The sequence below is a fragment of the Balaenoptera ricei genome, chromosome 6 (genome assembly GCF_028023285.1).
Source record: "Balaenoptera ricei isolate mBalRic1 chromosome 6, mBalRic1.hap2, whole genome shotgun sequence".
NCBI lineage: Eukaryota > Metazoa > Chordata > Mammalia > Artiodactyla > Balaenopteridae > Balaenoptera > Balaenoptera ricei.
This window is the reverse complement of record NC_082644.1, coordinates 42,907,814-42,932,534: the sequence shown is the minus strand read 5'-3', so window position 1 is coordinate 42,932,534 and position 24,721 is coordinate 42,907,814. Positions and strand designations below refer to the sequence as shown.

Sequence of the window (24,721 nt, the reverse complement as noted above, 5' to 3'; positions counted from 1 at the left end):
CTTACAGGAAATTATACTTTGTCTCCAGAGAGCTTATAGTTTGTGATGTTTACATACATATATATATATATATATATATATATATATATATATATATATATCCCATGAGGAAAGGGAATATACCTGCTTTGTTCTATCACTGAATCCCTAAAAACCTGCCACACACAGCAGACATTCCAATTTCTGTTGAACAATGAATAAACATGGGAGCAAGGCAAAGTGACGGCTAAATTTAGATCTCATCCAAGTTCTGTTCACTGGCAATCCTACGTCAGGCTATAGATGTACAGCAGTTTTTATCATCTCTAAACCAGAATAAAACATAAACAAACACAGCCACTTTGTGTAAAAGAACTACCAATATAAAAGAAGTCAGGCAAGGGTTTTTTTGTTTTTAGTAAGCTACATACTACATAACTGCATTTTGCTGAAGACAGCAAATTAAGATACTCTTCATAATCATATTAAAGAACCAAAATAATCATTAAAACTGTGAGGTTAAATGTAGTTCACATTAAAACTGTGAAATTCAGTATTTATAAAACAAGGATATCCTTAACTATTTACAAGAGTTTAGCTCCACTAAAATAATTTGATTTAAAAAACAATCAATACTGCATAGGAAAATTTTTGGATTGTTTTAAAGTGTTACTGTTTTATTTTTTCTTTTGTTGAATACACATTTGCTTTACTGGCAGTCCAGATAAACAAGTATATAAAGGAAATATTTAAAGTTTTCTTTTGGCAGAAGTCAAGATAAACTGTGCAGATAAAATGCCTCAATTTAACCTGAAGAAATGGTTTTGAATCATACAAATTTTTAAGAAGAAAAATAAAGACTGTCCAAAGGGATTCTCCTAGCTTATAACACATTTCCAGAATAACTCTCAAAAAAAAATTCAAAAATACTCATTGACTACTTTAAAAATATGTCAATACCATATGGCTTTATGAAATAACTTCTAAAATTTATATTTTTTATTTAAAAAGGATCCCAAGTTTTAAATAAACTGCTAGCAATATCATTTTCTTCACTTAAAAGTGCATATCTCTGAGGGTGGGACATACATATTTTTTGAACAAATAATGATTTTTACAAATTTTTAACACACACACAAAAAAAATCACAAAATACTTTTAAGGGGAAAAAGTTTTCACCAAGTGTCATCTTTAAACAGACTGCAGTAGATGACATTGTTCTTTTTTCTTTTTTCCTTTTTATACCATCAGAATTCTCAATGAGACGCTTTGGCAGTTTTAAGACATATCATGGTCTCTACCAAGAGACACTGACATTAATGATATCCGTGGAGATGGCAATCGCCTTGATGACTCAATCTGATAAGAGACATTACTGGGCTGGCTCTCCAAATCAGAGGCAAAGGTGTTCTCTTCTCTTACATCAAGAGTCTGTTCAATTGAAGCTGCCTGGGGTGAAATATTATCTACAGTTTTGTTGGCATTATTCAAGTTGTTATTAAGTGTGGTAATATCACACTCCTTGCCCAGGACACCAAATTCATCTTCTATTGTAACTACATCTTTAGTTTCAAATGGTTCCAAGGAAGGAACCAAAAATTCGTTTTGTAGAGGGTCTTGAGGACCACTAAGGTCACGTTCTGTATCCTCCTTTACTTCAGAATCCTTATCACTGTCACTGTCAATGGTAATCACAACTGGGGAATGTGAAGCATTATCGCCATGGTGTTTCTTATGCTTCCTCTTATGTTTTTTCTTTTTCTTTTTATGGTGTCTAGTTGTATCGGTAGCTTTCCCTTCATAAACTATCTCTACACTTAAGCTCCGGGTCCTTTTTCTTCTCTTGTGCTTTGTCTCTCTGTCTGATGATCGGCTATCTGAAAAGCTGTCACTCTCATTTTTGTAGCTTCCATCCAATTTTGATGAAGATTTTGAGTAATGACCTTCCTTTACTTTAGAAGCAAATTCCCGAGATGGTTGGGCCACATCGTTAGAACCCTCCAAATGCCGTGTTTTGTATTTTCGTTTCCCGCCAGGCTTTTCATTTCTCACCCGGTCAGGCCCTGTAGATGCAGTCTTTGATCTAGTACTAGATAGGCTCCTTGATCTATGCCTTTCATAGTAGTAATATTTCCTTTCACCGTGATTATTTTTCTTCCTAGCATTTGTTCTTTCAGAAAAAGACTGAATTCTAAATTCTGGACTTGAAGATTGTCTGGAATAGTGAGCTCTGGACAGAGTCCTCCTCCTGTAAGATGATTCGTAGCCATCCCTGTCCTTGTTTCTACTATAGTAAGTATATTCCCACTTATATCTGCTTCCATAATTATTTCTTAAATAGTAACGATCTCGATTTCTGCTCCGTGATCTTCTTTTACCACGATCACTGCTATGAGATCTTGATCTGCTTGTGCTTTCACTACTTAGAGACAGAGTTTGGCTTCTTCTTGACCAACTGCTATCTCTAGTTCTTGATCTCTTTTTGTCTCTTCTGCTTCTAGGTCTGCTACTCTCCCTGCTTCTGGATCGTTTGCTTTTCATTCTTTTCTTCCCATGATGCTTCCTACGATTCTTCTGATCATGCCCACTCCTACCCTGGGAACATGAATCTGAACTTCTGGATCTTCCCCTCCTTCTGTGTCTGCGGGTATATGGGGAATATACCCTGTCTCCTCTGATGGATGAGCTCAGGTCTCTGGGAGAGGACAATGATACAGACCGTTTCTCTTCCTTCTTTGATTTGATTCTTGTACCAGAATCACAATGACCTTTATTTATTTGTTCATCCTTTCCAAGGATAGAGTGTGGAGATGAACATCTACTAACATCACTATCACCAGAACTGTAAGACTGCTCTTGTTCTTGTGCCTTCACGGTCTCCATTTTCTCGTAGGAACCTAACTCCTCAGAATCAGAGGACAGTTCAACAAGTTCTGGGGTCCTCTCAGCTAGTGGTTTAACAAACCCAACAATGACACAATTATCTGAAGAAGAATCACTGTCGTTATTTATGTTGTCATTGGTTTGTACTGCCTGCATCTGAGATGTGGCTCTTCCTGTTACAAGTTCTTCATCTGAACTGTCGGAAGTATTTAAAAGGGATGACATGGCAGCATGTACCTGCTCTGAGCTTGAATAAGATGGCCCTGGAGTTTCATCATCCCATGGTGCCTGACTAACAGTAGCTACATTAACATCCAGCTCTTGGGTCTCTGCTTCATCGGGAGATATTGTTATGACCGAAGAATCAGAATGGCTACCTTCTTCATATGAAGGAGCAGGACAATCATAATTTGCATGCTGGTCAAAGGCTGCCATGTTAAATGGAGATCGGGCAAAACTGATAAATTCGTGTATAAAATGCTCAGTCCGATTAAGTAAAAATGGCCTTAAATCAGACACAAATGCCTGACTCTCCAAGTCATAGCGAGTAACATTACTCATGATGATATGCTGGACAATATTCACTAATGATCCATGAGCTCCAAAGAGAACTGTGAGTTCACGTTTTAACCAGGGGACTAATCTGTGAAGGCAAGCCGGATTTCTACGGAAAAATTCAGCTGAAATATCCCTATAGCGGCCACCATCTTCAATATTTCTAACTCGAGCACCAGCACGATAGAGAGTTCGCCTAAAATTAATAATATCCTGTTCTTGAATTTTCCGCAAAGATCTTTCATCTGCAGTAGCTGGCCTCCTTATTGCAATCTGTCTCATAAATGGAGGAATTTCACCATCTCTAGCTCTTGCTGAAATGCCTAACCCTTCAAATATTACTCCACTATCTGGTGGAGTTGTTGTTCTTCTATTCATGGTACTGTTAGGTGAATAAATAGAAGCACTTCGTTCCCTTGTCATAGTTGTACGATAGCGGAATCGTCGAACATCAGGGGTAACAAAAGAACCATTGTATGAAGGCCTTAGTACATACTCCTTGAAGTCGTCTTCTGCCCTCACAGAATGGAAAATAGAATCAAAGGGCTGTTTACATAGTGGACATTCAGCTTTGTTTTTTGACCACTCCTGTACACAGCGAAAACAGAACTTATGTAAACAGCGATCTAAGTAAGACACATTATCAAACCTATCCAAGCATATAGGACACTTAGAATCAGGAGATGCATCAGCTGGTACTGTCTGTTGCAATTTGCTAGTGCCAGCTTTAGGTGAAAAGTTGTCCATTTTAAATTCCTTAGCGGCTGATGCCATTATCTGTAAAAGGGAAAAAAATACATCAGTAACCTGATAAAAAAGAAATGACTAAATCTGAAAAAAATGCAAATGACTGTGAAACATACTTTGGTAAAAATAGTTAAGTAGTTTATTGTCTTTGTAACATAAAGGGGCAGTGTAGCATAGTAATACAGTACTTAAAGCACAAGCTCTAAAGTCAGATTTCCTGGGTTTGAATCCTCCTGCACATTACCAGTGTGACTAGGGATTAGTTACTAGTTACCATCCTTATGCTTCAATTTCATCTGTAGCTCACTGATACTAGAACCTGCCTCACAGGATTTGTGAAGATGTTTAAAAAAAAAAAAAAAGCCCTTACAAAAAGTGCCTGGTCCATAGTAAGCTCTCAAATATTATATAATATTCTATTATTCTTTTTTAAAAAATAATTCGAGGAAGATTTGATATATACAAAAAAGTGCAAAAGAAAATATACCAAGTACCCATGTATCCTCCACTCAGAGTTAGCAGCTAACATTTTCTCATGGTTTTTCCCGATTTTTTTAAATGTCCGTTTATGTGCTTCCCCGCCGCCCCCGCCATCCTTCTCTAGAAAACAAAAACCAAAAATATCATAATTCTCAGGTTATGAGAATAACTCCACTCAGGTGGAGTTATTTCTACACATGGTTTTATATCTTGCATACATATGCCCCAAACACTATGGACTACTCAATTGTTTTGTTTGTAGTAAGTATTATGCATGTATCTTTAAAAACAGCTTTAGGGAGAAAATTTGCATACCAGAAAGTTCACCTATTTGAACCAATTCTGTGGTTTTTAGTGGAAGATTCTTTCACACACAAAAAAGGATCTGTTAGTGAAGATTAAATGAAATAACAAAATATAAAAGCACTCATGGGCAGTGTCTGGCTTATAGCAACTGCTGAGTAAATGTTAGTTGCTGTTATTATTACTACACTACTGCCATACTACACTATTCTTACTACACTATTATATTCAGTTCATCACTGACTCCTTTCAGCATCCCTAAGAAGCTTTTCTTCGCCTTTTTATTTAATCCAGTCAGTCACTAAGTACCTTGAAATCATGTTTTCAGCCTCCTTCCTTATCTTTTCTCACAAGGATCACTAGAATCTTAAAGATTAGTCCTGTTTGCTTTATATCTGTCAGTTTATATAGACCCATAACTTACAAAATGAATTTTCCAGAGCTGAAATCTAGTTGCATTACATTTTGGCCTTGTTATCTTATAAAATCCCTCTTTAGCTGCTTTCTATACTAATCATTTTATAGACGTTAAATATTAGTTTCTTCCTTTATGTTTTCCTGGGCCTATTATTGATCTTTCTCCACCATCACAGAAAGTCCCATCATGAGTCAACTGCTATCTAGTCAAATAATAGAACTGCAATTTTCTAAACAAGAAACTCACTGGCCATACCTAGGTCTAACAAAAACAAAGCCCACGATAAAAACCTATCAATATTATTGTAAAATATAAGTACTTCACCATAGACTTCAAATTAAACTGCTCATCTGGGGCGTCTTAGCTTTCTCAGAGCTATAACTTAATAGGAAACCAATTAACACTGAACAAGTTTCTTCAGGGGGTTCCAAATACTTCCAGTCCTCTGTTTCTAGAGTGGAAATGTAAAAATTACCATTGTTCTTAAATAGAAGAGAATTATAAATATATTAATACTAATTGCATTTTTGCTAATATATTTAAAGTCTGAAACCTTAATATTACATAAATTTCTCAGCATTTCCCCCTACTGCTAATATTTTTAAATTCTCCTACTCAGGAAAAAAAAAAATCTTAAAAATAAAAACTATTAGGATAAGAGACTGTGCATGTGCATTAGGGGAAGGAGTGAAGAGTGAACAGGGCACTGGAGAGATTATCAGATCTGGATTGAAGACCAGGTTTCACCTAAAACTAACTCCGTCAACTGGAGAAATTCACATTAACTCTGGACTTTAGTTTGCTGCTCTATATAAGAAGGGGATAATTAGAATTTAAAAAAGACTGGTGAAATTCAAGTTAATACATTTTATCTTAATTTGTTTCTTTGGAATACAGAATTTTAGTGTTTACTAAACATTTCCAGTTCACATAAAAATTACAACCCAGAATGCATTCATTAAAAAAAATTATTTGGTAATAACTTGAAGTTCAAATAAAACAAAATCTCAACTAATTATAATTTTTTTAATGGAATTTTAGTCCTCCCTTCCCTAGTTGTATAAGTCTGTTAACCAATTTGACAGCACCAGTCTAAAGAATGACGAGCAACATCATCCATAGTAGGTAAAAAAGAACAAATTATTAGTCCTGTCTTGTATTTCTATACAGGAATATCTTTCGGTACAAAGAATGGCATTCATCAGAAACACCAAATAATGGCAATGAATATAAATCATCATATAAAGAATTTACTCTTTCAAAATCATCACTAAATACTAAAATTAAAATATGTGCTAATTCAAATGAAATAGAACTACCACATGACCCAGCAATTCCACACCTATCCATGCAAGAGAAACAAAAACATGCCCACACAAAAACTTGTAAGTGAATAGTCATAGCAGTGTTTGTCCTAAGAGCTTAAAAGTGGAGATAACCCAAATGCCCATCAACTGATGAATATAGAATCTCCACACAATGGAATATTTGATAATAAAAAGGAATAAAGTACTGACACATGCTACAACATGGCTGAGTTTTTTCATTATGCTAAATGAAAAAATATCAATCACAAAAGATCACATGTTGTATGCTATTTTATAGGAAATTTACAGAATAGGCAAATGGATAGAAAGCAGACTGGTGGTTGCGGGGTGCGGGGGGTTATGAGGTTTCTTTCTAGGATGATGAAAATGTTCAATTAGAGTTGCACAAATATACTCCATAAATACACTAAACCCCACTGTATTTTATATTTTAAAGAAATGAACTTTATGGATGAAATATAAATTATATCTCAACAAAACTGTTTCAAAAATACAAATTAAGGCATAGAACAGGGATGGCTAGGAGACAGATTTAAGATTTGTAGGTCTGCGGGCGAGTTCCGGGTCAGGTAGCAAAGGTGGACCTGATGATAGATTTAGTGCTTCAGGTTCTAGAAGAAGCCTGTGATAAAAGTTTCTCTATCCGAGCACTCTAGGAATTAGGACTTCAAATTAATTTCCCCATAGGGGATAAGTTAATCAGTTGTTCTGAACCCTTTTCCTTAACTGCCTCCCAAATTCTAAATAAAGTTTACCATCTTTAGAATAAATTGATTAAGCAAAACCTTCCCTTCCCCAAATCTTCAAATGTGTTGGCTTTAACAGGGATAAAAACCCTCCATATCACATGTTGGGGGAAATTTCAGATAATCAACGAGCATACATATCTAGGGAAAATGGATGGGGGTGGGGGTGGACAGGTGGAGGGTGATAAAGAGTCGGGAGGCTAGAATCTAAATTAGACCACAAACCAGACATTTAAAAAACTGCACAAGGATACAAACTAGGAATGCTCTGCAGAATTAAATATTTAATAAAACCAGACTTCCTATAAAAGTATCTTCTACGGCATTCCTTAAATTATCACTGTATATACAATTTAATCACTAGCTGATTACATTGACGGAGTGGTGTTAATTCTAATGTACAGCCAGGGCTGAGAATCAAAACCACTTACTAGTGGCGTGATCTTGAGGAAGTTATTTTATTTCACAAAATCTTACATTTTCTCAATTCTAAAACAGGCTGAGTAACAGTACCCACCTGAAAAGGTGGCTGTGTGAAGGGATATATTCCACGTAAACCCATAGCATAGTGCTTGGTGGGCAGTAAGAACTTAATACTGTTTTCCTATGTTATGTGAAAATAAAGTTAATTTTGATCATTTCCATCATCCATAACTGATTATAAAATGCCCAGAAAGATGACAGTCTATAAATGATTTTCATATTAATATCAATATTGTACTTAATATATCTGAGCAATGTGGCTAAAAAGGGTTCACAAGTGGATGAACTAGAAATATACCAAGTATTAAAAACAATCTGGGCCCAATCTCTTGTGACCTTAAAGAAATCATGTACGTCTCTGAACTGCAATCTAATCACCAATTCCAAGAAATCAAACAGAAGTTATAGGATCTACTAACGAGACCCTAGAAAACTTAAATACTGACCAGACCCTACGAAATTTAATTCCAGTTTCAGCAATAAAAAGAATTGCTTGGGAACCATTCCCCTCTAAAGCCACTCATTCCAGATAAGCATGACTGCTTTGGCTGACTCTGTAGCTTTCAAAGTCACTGACTAAAAACAAACTAAAATGCCCAACCCTCACAGCTATTAACTTAAGTCTTCGGTAACTCTTTCTGAATTTATCTTAGACAATCTTGAAAATTACCTACCAAAAATTCTATTCACTTTTCCTCTCAAATCACTATTTGCCTCATCTCAGTACTGCCCCCTTCCAGTCTACCAATCAGCAGCCCGTGAGGAGAGCTGCGCTGACTTGATGGATGAAGAAGTCACAGGCTCACGGGGTGTAAACAGTGTACAAACTCCAACAGTCACGGCGACAGTCACTTCCTTTGGCTGAGAACTGCCAACTGCCAGGATCTAAGATAAACACCGCGTGCATTACATAATCACAACGAACTAAAATACCGTTACTCCCGTTTTACAGACATACTCAGAGAGATTAGGGGCCCGCCCAAGGTCACATCTCTGACAGCGGCGATGCCACGACTCAGACTCGAACGTTTTGTGTTTTGTGTCGGCTTTTCCCCCCGGAGACCAAGCTCCTTCCAGTACACGGCTGGGCTCGCGCCCTCGGGAGCGCTTCTCGGAAAGCAGCCCTCCCCCGCCCACCGGCACGGATCCACAGGTGCGCGACGGGAGCCGCCGGGACGCCGGCCCGCCGGGCAGCCACGGGGCCTCAGGCCCGGACCGCAGCTCCCTCGACCCTGGGCCTAGCTGCAGGCGGGAGCTTCAGATCGCCCAGCCCTTCCGACCCCGGCGCCCCATTGTTCCCGATCTCACTCACCTCGGAGGATACAGGCGCAGGCCCGGCTGGGGAGCTCGTGGCAAGCTCCCGACGGCCCAGAAAGCTGGGTCGGTGACGGCAGGACCCGCGAAGGCGAACCCGGCGACTTCTCCGCCGGCCCTCAGGAGCGGGAGTAGGCAGGGGCGCTTCACCCTCCTCGCGAGACAGCGGAGACCCCGGCGGCTGCTGCGACCCCTGCGACGTAAAGCGCTCATCACCAATGGCTGCTTGGGGGCGGTGGCAGAAAGCGGTGGCAGAAAGCGAAACCCACTCCGCGACCCCCAGCAAGTCAAAACACAGCACCCGCCTGCGTAACGCATGCGCGGTAGAGGACGCCGGCACTGAAGGCGGGGCTTAGCGCGCTCGGCCCGAGCCCGGCCCTTCCCCCAACCCCCTCCTGGAATGAGAGCTCCTGGAATGAGAGCGACCTGACCCTCCGAGGCAGAAATCGCTACCGTACCGTCACTCTGGTTGCTACTAATCTCTGGGGATTACAGGGGCACTAGTTTAAAGTTCGCTTCTAATTTACCCGGAAGACACGATAACTAGCTTAGTCTCATTTAAACCTCACCAAACTCTGTGAAAACTTACTAAAACTGTATCTGGTGTATAGATAAAGGAACTGAGTTACCCGGAGGCTAAGGGACTACCTCCGGCTGCAGAGTTAGGAAACAACACCGGGATTCGAATGGAATACCCAAATCAGAGGCCTACAGTTTTCAGAGAGAGATCAACTCCAGTATAGGGATAAACAGGGATTTAACCTAAGAGAATAGGGCCTTGAAATCTTCCCAAAACAGATAACGTTTTTACCCTTCCCCACTCTCCAAAATCTGCATTAAAACTCTGTTTAGGCGACAGCTGAGATTACAGAGACATAACGTCTGGAGCCTAAAGCTGCCCTCTGCCCCATTCTTCGCCTCAAATGTGAGTGTACCGAACATTCTAGGGCTGAACTTGGCTCCGCGTGCCAAACTCTGTCCTTCGGTTTAATATTTGATCGTGCTACCGTCCTAAGCATAGAAACGTTCAATAAACACTTGTTGATTGGCAGCTACATTCTGCCGGGTAATTCATGCCACGTTATTTCTTCTTAAAAGTATCACTGACATCAACAAGCCATTGCGTTCTCAAAGACTTGTTTCTCGAAGAAAAGCTCAATTAACAGGGATTCCCACAGCGATTCGTCAGTTATATAAAAGCGGGTGGTATTCTTGTTTACATCAAAGATGAATACACGAACTACCTACATTGTGGGAACAGATCCGGAAGGAAACATTAATTCTTTGAGCGCGAGACGTCGGTGTAGTATTTAAATCGTGGATTATTTTTCCAAATAAACTTTTAAATGCACACGACGGTACCTTATCTCGTATTAATACTGCTCTGGAACTGAAGGAAGACCGGCTGACGAGTCAAGCCTATCCCTCTTAAGTGGCAAAAAACACTTCCAACATACTTTCTCGTTTCTCTCACCTCCTTCCCGAAAGGCGGGCTTGGCCCCGGGTCACGTGACACCGCCCACAGCTCCGGGCGGAAGAGGCCGGCCCAGCCGAGGGGAAACGCGCCGGAAGGCGAGTGGGCGGGCACTCGCGCCCGGCTGAAAGATGGCCGCCGCCGCCCGGCAGCCACCGCCCCGGAGGTTACTCTAGGGCCTGCGGCTTCCGCCCGTGCCCGCGGACCACCGCCGTCTCCTTACCATGAAGCCAGTGAGTCGCCGCACCCTGGACCAGATTTATTCAGCGGTAGGTCCCGGGCCTGGAGGGGCTCCACGGGGTCGACTCCTGAGGCACACGGGTGAAAGCCCGCTATTTCTTCAGCGCCCAGAAACTCCAAAATCCATTTCAGAATTAAGCCTTTCACTCCCTCACCTCGACTCCGCCTCTTCCGGGAGGACACGCTCTTCCGCTTCTTACGTAAGAGCGGCTTGGTGTACTCGCTTCCGGAACCACATTTATACGAATTTGTCACTAAAATTCCCACCAACCTGATGGGGGGTGGGGAGGAGGAAGTGCCACTCACATGTTTTTGCTTTTACTCCTCCTCTTGCATTTCTTAGTTGCTCCTCGCGGTCGTATTGCTCTCCTGGGGATACGTCATCTATGCATCAACTGTAGCTGCACGACGACAGCTAAGGAAGAAATACCCAAAATCTTCGGGATGAATGAAAATTCGTAATTCCTCTGGATCTGATTCCATGCATATACAATTCTTTACCTCATGCTCATCTGACACGTGTCTCGATTTAATGTAAAATCTTTAAAATGCTTTGAAATTCATTTTTGTATACCGTCCTTTATAATAACCACTAATATGCTACTTTTTTATATACTTAGAGATTTGTCTTTTACGTTCTCACATAACAAAGCAACCTACATCTAGGCCTTTTAATCTAGAGTTTCTAAAATACTTTTGAAATGCTTCAGAAAGCCGCCTTTAAAAGTGTGTGGAACTTCTGTTCTTTTGTTTACTGCAACATTTCATTACATTGTATACCTTCACATCACAGTAGATTAAGTACTGTTTAAGAAAAAACTATCATGTGACTAAATAATTTTCTACATGCTGTTTTCCAAATTAAAAATGGCCAGAAAAAGTAGGTGATTGCCCATACCATTTTTTTAGCATGTCCAGTTTTTACTTATTGTTAGATAAGTCAAAGAGTCTCAAATTGTACAGAGAGAATCGTACAGTTTGGGAAGAAACAGACAACACATATCTGAGTAAACTTTATTAAAGTTACTTTTCCAGAAAATATATTCAGTAAGTGTGGTAATGTAGCAACAAACTTGGGCTCAAACACCTTCGAAATTTTAAAAGTAATCTTCAGTGATGTTGATCAGGAAATTCTTTCATTGGTGGGATTACTTCTCCAGTTTCCAGAATTGTATCACCCTAGAAAAACAAAGATGCATTAGTGAAAAATCTTGTCTGCAGAGGTGATAGTTCCATTTGGTCAGACCTCATCTGGAAAATCTAGTTCACTTCTGGCATTCACACTTTAAAAGGGACACAGGCAAAACAGAAGCTGTCTAAAGATGAGCAACCAGTATTCAAAATCTTAAGGTATAAGGGAAAGAATAGGGGAAGTTTCACTCAAAAATGACTAGAAAGGACATGAATGTTGTCTTTACAAAGTGATAAAAGGATAATCTTTATTTGCTTGGCCCCAAGAAACAGAAGCCCTAGAAAGCTGCAGGTAAACATCTTCACTTCAGTATAAGGCGGTAATGTACTCCCAGCAACTGAATGTGTTAGGCAGTCACCAGTTTACCGTTTGGCTCAGAATGGATATTAGAGACACAATGCAAACTTTCCTTGGGCAGCTGGTTCGGGTGTCTTTCCAAACCTAGATACAGTGTGTATGGCAGAATGGGCATGGACTTTAAAGCCAGAACCAAGTAGTGTGAATCCTGGAACCCTCCACTGACAAGCTGTATAATTTTAGGCAAAGTACTTAGCTTTAATTTCAGCTCTCTGTTTAAGACAGCAGGTTCCATCAGCCTGATAGTCCATGAATTGACTTAGTAGAGTAGAATTATCCCCATCACCACCTACCATTCCCTGACCTGGTACGGCTCAGGACTGTATAAACTTGTATTATGTTTAAGCCATTATATACCTGGGGGAAAACTTGTTACCACGGCTAGCATTACCCTAACACAGAAATTAATAACTTGAAGTGGTACTAATGCTGCTGTAATAAAAATTGAACCACATGGCACTGGCTTAGCAGTGGGGCTACAAGGACACTGGCATTGGAGGCTATAAGATGGAAACAAAAGGCACTAATAACTTAGAAGCAGACTGTCTAATGAACTTGAGGTTCTAGGAAAAGTACCTGAAAAAACGTTACAGTATGTGTTTAACTACTAGTGGCTGCCTTAGTAATGTATTTTAAGAAACATAAGCTCAGGTAAGAAGTGGCTGATTTGAAAGGAGAAATAAAAATAAGAATCTAAAAATTCAGGACCTTGCAATATTAGAAAATCAGATCGATTGTTTCTGAATCTCTAAACAGTAACAACACTGAAAAGATTCTGAGAAACAGAAGCCCAATAAAACTCAGTAAACAGAGGGACCCAGCACCGTGGCAAAGATCAGACTGAAACAAAGGTAGCCCTTGAACTAGAGTGTGTTTCTGGTGGCCTCCACATAGCTGCCTCTCAACTGAGTTGAGAGAGGCAGGAGAATAAGGACAAAGAAATGAGACAACTTGATAACTATGTATAGAAACCACAGATACTAGCATGTGGGACTGACTAGAAGCAAAAAGATTAGACTCCTACCAAGTATTTTTCTTTCCATGCCTGCCAAATGTGAGAACTAGATGGTCAAAGAAACCAAACATACAGACAATAAAAGCCTATGACTGTTTCTGATTAAAACAACCTCTGGCCCTCAACCTTCTGTGAGCAGGAGGGAGACTTTAAAGGCTGTACAACCCTAAGGAGGGCATACTTCCCAGTACTCATTTTAGATGTGGTCTAGCTTGATAATGGAAAAGAAAGAATCCCCCTAGACTGAGCCAGGGGCCAGGAAGAACAATGAACAAAGGTGTTCCTTCCAGAAGCAAAATCAGTCCTGTTCAAGTAACTTCCCACACACAGGGGTTAGGAGTCCTTACAGTGTTTGACCACTGGGGTTTCAGAGCCAAGTGACTGCTATGCTGTCCAAATTCCATCGTTGAATAATGGGCGTGGTTGGGAGGCAAGGGATACAGTTCACTTGCCATTGATCCTCAAATCTCCAAGAGAAGAATCTCCAAGAATAACCCTGACGGATATTACTATACATCATCTGAAGATCTTAGGTTGCAGTGATGTAATGGGACCTTGGGGTTTCTCCCTAGGAAAGGGACTTGTGTTACGTGTGTGGGAAGAAGGAAGCAAAGAGCTATTTGTTGACTAGAAGGATACACTGTGGCAGAGACTCCAGGTATGGGAGGCTGAGAAACATAAAAAAGCACAAAGACATGTGGGATCATGAGAATGAGTTCTGGCCGACAGGACATGAAGAGAAGTGATGTAAGCTACTTCCAAGCTTAGACCTTGAAATCATCCCCTGAGACATCCAGCCCTCTCTTTCCCTATGATCTTGGAGCCTCATAGTCCCAATGGCCTCACTGTAATTGTCTGACCTATGCTAGTCTATGATGTCAATAGAAAATAAACTTTTGTTGTTTGTTACTGTCTATCCTATTCTAAGGTATGTACAGATGAGCATTCTTCAGGTCTTCAAAGGGGCAGCTTCTCAAAGGCGTCAATGGTACAGAAACAGGAAAGAACCACAGTGGCAAAAAATACGGAAGTAGGAGAGATGCTATGGAATCACTATATGGTCTTCTAAAGAGAGTCCTCCTTCTTTTCCTTTGAACAGTAATGGCAAAATAAATGATAAACAAATGTATAAATGGAAGAATAAATAAATTACCTAACTTGTTGAAACCAACAAGATAATTGAGCCTACCTAGGCCCTGACACACATCAATTATACACAATGAAATACAGAAGAAACCCCCTACTATTTCCTAAAGCAGAATTCCAACTGGAAGAGTTAGCCAATTTTGGTAGTTCTCCCTAAAATTCCCTTCAGTTGTAGTCATCAATGGATTATTGTGACCATGTCATTTGATAGAAGCAAGAATCTACATCGAGTTTTGTTTTCTAAAATTACGTAACTTAGAGATTGATGGTAGTTCATTATCTGTGACTAGGAAATGGAACAAGAACATAACATGTATTTGACTCTGCTAAACAATAACCTCACAAACAGCTAGTAAAATACCAACGGACTAATAAGTAATCTTTTAATGATGAAGACTTATTTTAAATTAGGATAATAGCCTACATATTCATAACATAAAATTTAAAGCACACATTAACAGATTATAAATTCACAGATGGAGAGGTTATGGTCAAACTGCCATAGGAAATGATAGTTTGGAAATAATAACAGAGGAATGTAGTTGCTGTTACAATGCTCAGGTGTCTGCTCAGGCTAGTGCCCTAAGTCCTTAACCCTACGTGAAACGGCACCAGTGAAAACCTGTTGGTACCTTCAATTCACTTTAGGACTACAAAGGTCACACAAGCTTTACAGCCAGGGTGAAAAGAAATGTGCCCACATCCCAAGTTCAACTGTAATTGCTACCTCACATTATTTCCTCCTATTTTTTTTTAAGAATATACAAAACAGGCACTTAAACTTTCAGTGAGAAGGAAAATTTTAGTCTAATGATCACTTGGGAAAGGAAAGAGAAATATAATAAACAAAAGAAAAACCAGAGATGTTTTAAGACTTACTGGGAATATTCTGGGCTTCCTTTCAACAATGGCATATGGTTTTGTCTGCAATAAAAGTAATGCTCTGTTAATTATAGTTTTAGAGTTTCTTCTAAAATAAAATAGATCATAACCCAATTTTTTTTTTCAGTAGAAACGCTGGCACCAATTTTTTTCCCTTTTTTTTTCTCATATCCCAAATTTTTAACTTAAGCCCCAAACTTTCACTCAGCTCCAGACTCATACATCTGATTATTTACTCAAGATCTCTACTTGATCAAACAGGCATTGCAAACTTAATCAGGTCCAACACTTAATGTCCCTCAGTGCCAAACTGTTCCCCATCTCTGTAAATGGCACTTTCACTCTCCTCGTTACAAAGCCCCAAAACCCTGACTCCTCAGCAGGAGATTTTATCCTGAATCTAGTTGCTTCTCACCACCTCTAGTACTACTACCCTTGTCCAAGCCTTTATCATTTTTTCACCTACTAGTCTGCCAGCTTCCGCTCATGCCCTCCCTACAGTCTGTTCTCCACACTGCAGGCAGAGTAGAGTGATTCTTTTAAGATGCATCACTCCTGTTACTCCTCTGCTCAAAGTTTCATAATTCTTACAAAAAAAAAAAAAACAACACCAAAGTCCTTGCTGTGATCTCTAAGAACACGATCTGGCCCTTGGCTACCTCTCTGATCCTCTCTCTCTCTCTCTCTCCCTCTCCCTCTCCCTCTCTCTCTCTCTCTCTCTCTCTCTCAACTGTAGCTGCAGTGGCTCCTTTGTATTAATACAATCAGTTAGGCCTGCTTGTGCCTCAGAGCCCTTATGCTTAATGATTCCTCTACCTGAAATGCTCCTCTCCTAAATACCTGCTTGGTCCAGATCCTCATTTCATTTGTGTTTTTCAAATAGCACTTCCTCAAAGAAGCTTAATAAAAATAGCAGCCCCTGTCATTCTCTAGTCTTTTACCCTTAGTTTTTCTTCTATAGACTTATCACCTCCTATAACATTATATACCTCTTTGCTTATCTACTTATTACCAGTCTCGCTAAACATTTCATGAAGACAGGAACTCAATCTGCCTTGTTCAGTGCTATATCCCTGTGTTAAGAACAGTGCCTTGCACATAGGAGGTGCTAAATAAATGTACTTATTAAGCATACACATCTGTACAAGATACCACACCAAAAAATTTAAAAGATTATTGGCATGATGTAAGACTCAGGCAAATTGGAGCCAAAAGCAGGAGAGAAACTCAGAATACAATGTGAGAACATTCAAATGTCTCTAAAAACTGGCCAGAGGCAAGAAGATACTGAAATGTCTTCAGAGAGAATGTTAAATTCAATTAAGCATAAAGGTATTAGCTGAAGTAAACTGGGTGCAACATAGAGGATGCAGGCCTACCCAAACCAAGACAAAGAATAAGGTAAAAGAGAGGCTTTGGGACATCTACTGACATAAAACCTTTAATTACGTCCATCTGTGGCTCAGGAAAAATCACCTGGAAGTATGAATCCCTCAGATAAGCAGCCATATTAATGTCTTGAATTGTCAACCCAGTAACTGCAGCTTGTTAAATTTTCTTCTCTTAGGAGATAAATGTTTTTTCAATCCTAGAAATATTTAGTTAAATACAGATATGACAAGGTAAATTAACCCAGGGTATAAACAGATGAATGTCAAATTTAATAAGTTCTGAAAACACTGGGACAATCCATATATTCTGATATAGAGTATTTGTAATGTTTAAGATAATCAGGCTATTAGAGATTCTAAAAGATTAGTTTTAGGATTCTAGTTAAAATGCATAATTGATTTAGATGTATGATTTTTAAGTTTAAAAAGATTTTCCTTTTTAGGGTCATTAATATGTCCTATAAATACTTAAAAATAAAACTCGACTTAATTTATTTCTTCCTGAAAAAGTATCTTCTGGCTTCACTTTACTTTTTCATTCCTGTTATCTCTGCCCTAACCAGATTCTCATCAACTAATATCTACTAAACTGCAACAGCCTCCAGCTGATTTGCCTGATGTCAATACTTTCCTCCCTCCAGTTCACCCTACATATCAATGTTTTTTATGTTTAAATATATCACTTTATCAACTCACTCTCCTATTTAAAAATGGAAAGCTTCCCACTGCCTACCATGTAAAGTTCAACCTCCTCTGCCTAGCTTTCAGGACCTTCCATTTATTGGTCCCACCCTACTAAGCCAAGAGACTCGCAGTTCTAGGCAATCCTATCTTCGGTAAACAAGACCATGCTAACTACTAACTCCTTGTTTTTCTAAGTGGAACAGATTTTCTCCTCCATACTTTTACCCAAATCATACCTATCTTCCAACTTTATTATAAACTCCTTGAGGTCAGGAATTTCGTCTTATATATTCTTTCCACAGCAATAAAGGAAGACATACTAGGCATTCCATAGTTGATGATCAACAGACATAATCTTAGTAAAGAAAGCAAAGGTGTTGTCAGCAATCAGAAATTTAAAGAACCCACACAGTCAACAGAGAACAAGGGACATAAGAGTGAATTTTCTGAGAACCCCAGTTATTTGTTTCACTCTCCTTTCATCAGGCTACAGGAAAGCAAACCTCAACTGGATTAGCTACAATTTGTTAGGCAGTCCCAAACTTTTTTTTACTGAATCGCTTCATAGTGAATTGCTGACTGGTTTATTACTTTAGTATGTACTTCCTACAAATAAGGACAATATTCTTAAAATAATCACAATACAGCCATCAGGATCAGGAAATTAACATTGATTTATTAATACCTTCTACCTAGTCTGAAGAACCCATTCAAATTTTATCACTTGTCTCCATAACTGTTTGGAGTTATCAAAAACTCCCCTCTTATATAACCAGTTCTCCATCCATCGTGTAGGCTGTTTAAACTTCTGACTGCCAATGCCATCTCTTTGTTTTTTGTTTTTTTAAAAAATTCATCATTGGTCAATTTTTTTTTAAATTTTATTGCATTTTTATTTATTTATTTTTTTTTATATATTTATTTTTGGCTGTGTTGGGTCTTCGTTTCTGTGCGAGGGCTTTCTCTAGTTGCGGCAAGCGGGGGCCACTCTTCATCGCGGTGCGCGGGCCTCTCACTATCGCCGCCTCTCTTGTTGCGGAGCACAGGCTCCAGACGCGCAGGCTCAGTAGTTGTGGCGCACGGGTCCAGTTGCTCCGCGGCATGTGGGATCTTCCCAGACCAGGGCTTGAACCCGTGTCCCCTGCATTGGCAAGCGGATTCTCAACCACTGCACCACCAGGGAAGCCCCCTCTTTGTTTTTTTGACGAAGCAGATTGTGCCCATGAATCAAGTTCACATTTAGTTGACAAGTCCCTTTAGTCTTCTTCAATCTGGAACAAATCTTCCATGGTTCTTTAACTTTCATGATCTTGACAGTTTTGAAGGTCACAAGCCAATTATTATGCAGAAAAGTCCATCAATTAGATTCAGCTTATACATTTTTGGCAGGAACATCGCAAAACATATTGTTTTCTTCTTATTGCATCCTATCAAGCAGTACACAATTTCAGTCTGTCCCATTATTGGTAATGTAATTTAGATTTCTTGATTAAGATGATGTCTGCCAGGTTTCCTCCACTACAAAGTTACTCTTTTTCCCTTTGTAACAAATAAGTATGTTGAAGGTAGGAATTTGGGGATTAATTTTAGCAACTTTTGACGTTCCCTGGCTGAATAAAATATTTCTATGATGATTCTCAAATGGTGACTTTTCTTGTCCATTTCTTATTTACTCTACTGTACAAAAAAAAAAAGCTTTCGCTTCTATCTATTTATTAATTAATTAATTTATATGAGTATGGACTCATGGATTTGCATTTTATTTATACAGCTGGCTATCATTTATTACTATCATTTATTCTGCTGCTCAAATTTGTTCCAGTGGGAGTCTTTTCAAGCTGACTCTGTCCTTTTGATTCATCTCCATCATTCTTTGAACACACTTCTTTACTTTCTGGCACAAGCTCATCTTGTACTTTCCCTGCCCCAGCCCTGGAATCAGCCATTTCTCCAAGGAGCTCTGGATCCTTTCAGTGGAAAACTATATTTAGAAAATAAGCCCAGCTGCTAGATGTGCTAGTTATTGATAGCATGGGGTAGCAATGCTCACAGGCCCTATCAATGGACAGAGCTAGGTAATATCTGCATTTACAGCTGTATTTATTTCTATATTTATCAATACATACTAAAAATCATGAGTCACACCAATACTTCCAATTCCATTCCAGTACCACAAGGTTTTCTCCCTGTATTCCATATGCATAACTCTCTTTTCTGACAATGAGAATTCAGGGTTCCAGTATCATCAACATATGTTCTCATTTGATCAACCTTCCTGTATATAACCAATCTCCTGTCATCTCCACCATCACACTCCAGTATAAATAACCTCCTCACCTCATTCAGATTCTGACACTTTACTTTGGGTTGCCAACTCCATCATTGCCCCAAACCACACTCCTTCCTGATGTCTTCCTCCCCTTGCTCAGGTTCCAATATCCTACACCAGGTTGCTGACACTGCTGCTCTCCAAACAGGTATACTCACCAATTCCCTGTCCCCTTACCCCCTCAGCAACCCACTCAGGATCTAACCCTCCTCACTGGGCACAAGAATGCCCTCCTCACTCTTTGGGTTACAAAACTCCATGCTGGGCAACTACCATCACTCTCCCTTCCATGCCACTCCCCAAAATGCGCTCCTTCCTCACCCTGCCTGGGATTTAACACCCTACACCAGGGTATCCCTAGCCTTTAAAATATGGCAACAGACTCAGTTCAATGCAAGATCTTTCAGTGAAAAAAATTCAAGCTTTTGGACATGCTGAATTCTAAAGAAAGTAAGTTGTGAAAAACCAGACAGAGCAAAGGAAAAGGAAATGATGACAAAGATAACCTTTATCTATTGTGAATTTTATCTTATACCAGATCTGTGCTCAAAAAAAAGGAGCAGAAATTATTTTCTCCCTTCCAACTCAGGACCCCGAGTTTGCACCAGTATTATTAGGTCAACTACATTTCTGATCACTTAAACATTGTTTCATGAGGAAATGCAATTCAAGTTGTAAACAACTAATATAAAGATCAACTTTTTGAAAAACCATACATTACCTAAGTTTCATTAAACCTTTTACCTAAAAGGATTCAAAGTAATTCAAAATCAGTTATAAGTGGCAGATTATGTCCACTAAGTAGAGCTGGGTAAGGCATAGCCACATAGGAAATAATTTTGTACAATATTAAAAATAAATTCTGAAAAATACATACTTAAAACACACTTACATTCACATGATATTTGAGATAATAATGAATAATCCAGACAGGGATCAGTATATGAGTAAAAGCAAAGATACTGTGTCGGTACGTCTTATAGATCTGGGGGGAAAAAAACATAAACGAAATAGATATCTTATTTTTTATACATTTGTGGCAGAAAAAAAAGCATCAGTGATATAACAATATCACGATTATTGTAAAATCTCTAAATGCTATATATTTCCATATAGTCTGTAGCTAACCTCACACACCGAACATTCTTACTAAACATAGTGCCTGCTAGGTGACACCTACAGAGTTCAAAGCAAAGGAGGCTTAAGACAAGCAGCATTCTGCAAAATTATAGTACTGTATTTATAAATATGTTTTTAAAAAGACTTCTAAAAATATCCTTATTATAAGTTTGTTTAAGATAAAACATGGCATAAATAATGAAAGAATAATTCTAATCAATTTAACCAGAGTAATCAGAACTACAGAATTTTCAGGTAAAGTCATTTCCCTAATTTATCAATTTCAGATACCCATAATCAACACCACTTGTATCATTCTAGGTGTAGGGCAGACAACCTTGAGTGCACTAATGCTGGAAAAAGAATGTTTTACATACTGGGATAAGGGTGTTCCGAGCTCACTTTGAGGTGCCTTCAGACACAGTATTTTTAAAAAGAAAGGCAAAAGACAGCTAAAAATGGAACTTTTCCATGGCAACCAATTTGACTGAAACAAACCTATCCTGTCAGGGAAAAGACAATCTAGATTCTAAGTGTTGTAATAGATATGATTATGAAAGAAAAAGTTAATTCAAAGTAAGGTAAGACAGATTTCAACAAATGATTATTTACTTCCTTACATCACTGGCTGACGGGTGGGATGTCAACTTTCAACCAGTGGCTGCCAAATCAGTTAAGTAATGCCAGAGATACAAAGGGTGAGAAGAGAGGAGAGTTGAATTAGAGTTTAATTTTACCATCATAAATAAGTATCTAATACCACTTTCTTAAAAAAATTTGCACCAGACTTTGTAGCACAATAAGATACACATGGATTTCAAAGTGAACTTCTTCAATTCCTAGCCCTGGGACCACAGGTAAATCACTGAATTTTTGCAAGTCTCGGTTTCCACATATTTAAAATGAGGATTAGGAATGGTTTCTACCTTATAGAAGTAAAAAATTAAATAAAGTTAACACATGTAAAACCCTCAGCAAAGTGCCAGGCACAAAGTAAGCACCGAAGTGTTACTTATATTATTACCATTATTATTAGCCAAACTCGCAAGGAATTCTGAGATACAGCATTCATCATTCATAATTGATGTGATTTAATTAACGACCTCAAGAAAATGTCAGGAGACCCTGAAAATAAAGATAGCACTTGAGTGAGTGATTTTCTGCAAAGTCCAGGAATGGCATTCTTAAATGAAAGCGTGTGTTCAACGTACGTAGTACCAGTTAAGAAAGGGGGCTCTTGAATATGACTCACTCAGCATACCAATAGGACCCCTTCTTTTATGGTCATTACATAGAGCTGTATTACCAGCTAGAGGCTCCTTGTGCCTTCTGGTAGTCGAGTGCAGTGTTAGTTGGTCTCTATAATCTCAACCTCAAAAATCAGACAAGTGTCTTCAAATACTAAAATCATTGAATTTTAACTCTAGTGAATCCTTGGCCATCATTCTGAGGGAAGGTCTCCACAGTCAAAAGAGAACCAAGCCTGCAGTGTCCTGTAAAACCCAGGCGAAGATTCGCCTCCTTCTCATCACACTTGACAGCCAAAGGGCAAGACCATCCCAAAGCCATACAAGCTCCGGACTCCTTACTCCTGACTCCCAGCCCATGATTCCTGGGACCAGAGAGCGTCCCAGCTAAACCTAAGTCTCGGTAGAACCTGATTCTCCCTTGGGGAACTACCAGAACTTTCGGGGGTAGAGCGACTCAGTCCCTAATGTGGCTACAGTGAGCAGGCGTCCCAGCAGCCAGGCCGGGGACCGCGACGGGGCGGGAGTCAGGGTGGGTGTGTGGGAGGGCCGTCACTCACCACGTTCTTCCAGGAGGCCCCATCCTGCAAAAACTTATTCCAGAATTGCTCCATAGGCCACACCCTCCGCGGGGGCAGCACCGGTTCCCGGGGGCTCAGCTCCTGATCCTTCAGCCATCGCCTTCTCAGCTCTCGCAGCTGCTGCAGCCGCAGTTTCTCGTCGGACGTATACCCTGACATGTCGCCGCTGATACCAAGGCAGCAGGATACGGCGCGCCCCCGAACCAGGGTCTTGTCACTTACGCGCGCTCCCGCTCTGCAAAGCGACCTTGCTAGGACGCCACGGAGCGGCGCACCGTTATGACGTCACTCTGGTCCTGCCTCCGAGCGGCTCCAATCTGCGCGTAGTGGCTGGGCATGCGCAAAGCCCTCCACACACCTTCCGGGTTTACTGGCCCAGATTACCAGCGGCGGCAGTACCGCCTTAGTTACCGGATGAGGAGGGAAGTGATGAATGAGAGAAAGTATGAGAGGTCAGAGCACTAGAGGTTCTGATAAAGAAGAACTGGTGTGCTGGGAGTTGGGAGGGTGAGAATATGTGATTCAATGAATGTGACGTCCAAATGCAAAATTCTTCATTTGCCTCTCCCACCTTGCAAATCCTCTTCCCGTGACCTACAGAGTCTGTGGAGACCCGTTACATCTAAGTTTAAACCCCAGACTTGTCAGTGACTGGTTAGGCGACCTTGAGCAGCTGTCTCAGTCTGTTCCTTCATCTGTACTGCAGAAGTAAAAATAGTCTCAATATCTAACAGAATTATACACATTCACACTTTGAGCCAGCAATCCCACTTCTAGAACTCTATCCTAAAGATATCGTGGTAAAAGTGTGTGAAAGACTATTCACTGCAGCACCATATGTAATAAAATACTGTAAATTGCCCCCAAAGTTCCTCAGTAAATGGCTACTTGAATAAATTATGGTAAAATAATGCAATGAAGTGCTCTATATACAACTGGAGTGAGCTCCTGAATACATATATTGTTAATTGAAAAAAGCTGTGGAAAGAAGTGTGTATAGTATACTACCTTTCATCCAAAAAGGGGAGGGTGGTAGTAATACTAAATAAGTATATATATACATATACTATAGTATATCTAGTAATACTATATATATATATATATTTGCTTAAAGTTTAAAAATAACGGAAAGGAAAATTACTGATTTTTTTTTAATGTTACTTGTAGGGAGAGGAAGGCAGTAGGCTACAACAGACAGAGATAGAACCTAAACTTCTCTGAATTTATAAAAAGCAGCCTTTAAAAATCAAAAGAAAAAAATACATGGGTCTAACTGATCTGCTTGTTGGCATAATTTCAAAAACATACACCATTTCAGGTAACTTTAAACCATCAAATTACTGTACATCCATGGAGAGATATACCTCAAAGAAAAAAGAATTAAAAAAAAAAGTAAAGAAAAGAAAGAAGTCAAACTGTTTTAAATGATCATATTGTTGGTAGTGATGGTAGTGGTGGTATTGTTAATCTGACACTGAAAATAAACATTTATGCTGGGATTTTTGTTATGGGAGAAAGGAGATACAAATGTAAATTGTATGAGTTTAAGTAAAAACTCTGTAGTCCTAAATTTGGACAGGAATAAACAGTATTAACTCATGATGTATTTTATCTTTAAATAAATATATAATTGTATCTTAACAATGCCTATGAAATGGCCTAAAAACTATGGCCAACCCAGTAACCATGAACATCTTTAGCTCCTAGATTGTGATCTCTAAATACCATTTTCCATTAAAAGGAACCAAGACTCCTTGGAGCAGCAGTTCTCAAAACATTTTGCTCCCCAAATCTCTTTAAATTCTTAAAATTGTTGAGGGCCCCAAAG

The 24,721-nt window shown here is 39.4% G+C and overlaps 3 protein-coding genes across 4 annotated transcripts; 1 reads left to right on the top strand and 2 right to left on the bottom strand.

Moving 5' to 3' along the window:
• Window positions 1-645: 645 nt before the first annotated feature.
• On the bottom strand, window positions 646-11,105 carry TOPORS (TOP1 binding arginine/serine rich protein, E3 ubiquitin ligase). 2 transcript variants are annotated; one of them, XM_059924614.1, is made up of 3 exons: window positions 10,934-11,105; window positions 9,235-9,429; window positions 646-4,194 (listed from the first exon to the last, which is right to left on the bottom strand). In XM_059924614.1, exons 1-3 carry the CDS (start codon window positions 10,934-10,936, stop codon window positions 1,258-1,260), a joined length of 3,135 nt encoding a protein of 1,044 aa, XP_059780597.1. In that variant the 5' UTR covers window positions 10,937-11,105; the 3' UTR covers window positions 646-1,257. The 2 variants fall into 2 exon arrangements, with proteins under 2 accessions (XP_059780597.1, XP_059780598.1); XM_059924615.1 differs by lacking the exon at window positions 10,934-11,105 and adding an exon at window positions 8,597-8,807 and having other exon boundaries at window positions 9,235-9,319.
• Window positions 10,824-14,428, top strand: SMIM27 (small integral membrane protein 27). The gene is given in 3 exon segments (XM_059924620.1): window positions 10,824-10,979; window positions 11,294-11,381; window positions 11,384-14,428. Coding segments are annotated over 3 exon segments (162 nt in total). The 5' UTR covers window positions 10,824-10,934; the 3' UTR covers window positions 11,413-14,428.
• On the bottom strand, window positions 11,951-23,179 carry NDUFB6 (NADH:ubiquinone oxidoreductase subunit B6). The gene is made up of 4 exons (XM_059924619.1): window positions 22,873-23,179; window positions 20,839-20,931; window positions 15,540-15,584; window positions 11,951-12,129 (listed from the first exon to the last, which is right to left on the bottom strand). The coding sequence occupies exons 1-4, from the start codon at window positions 23,050-23,052 to the stop codon at window positions 12,061-12,063; spliced, it is 387 nt and encodes a 128-aa protein (XP_059780602.1). The 5' UTR covers window positions 23,053-23,179; the 3' UTR covers window positions 11,951-12,060.
• Between the last annotated feature and the right edge of the window lie 1,542 nt (window positions 23,180-24,721).

Coding starts and splice junctions, on each gene's coding strand:
- TOPORS (XM_059924614.1), bottom strand. Junction 4,195..9,234: donor CTGCGCCTGTATCCTCCGAG/GTGAGTGAGATC, acceptor TCCCTTTTACAG/ATAATGGCATCAGCCGCTAA.
- NDUFB6 (XM_059924619.1), bottom strand. CDS start 23,052: ATGTCAGGGTATACGTCCGACGAGAAACTGCGGCTGCAGCAGCTGCGA. Junction 20,932..22,872: donor GGGCCTCCTGGAAGAACGTG/GTGAGTGACGGC, acceptor TTTTCCCCCCAG/ATCTATAAGACGTACCGACA. Junction 15,585..20,838: donor ATCTCAAATATCATGTGAAT/GTAAGTGTGTTT, acceptor CTTTTATTGCAG/ACAAAACCATATGCCATTGT.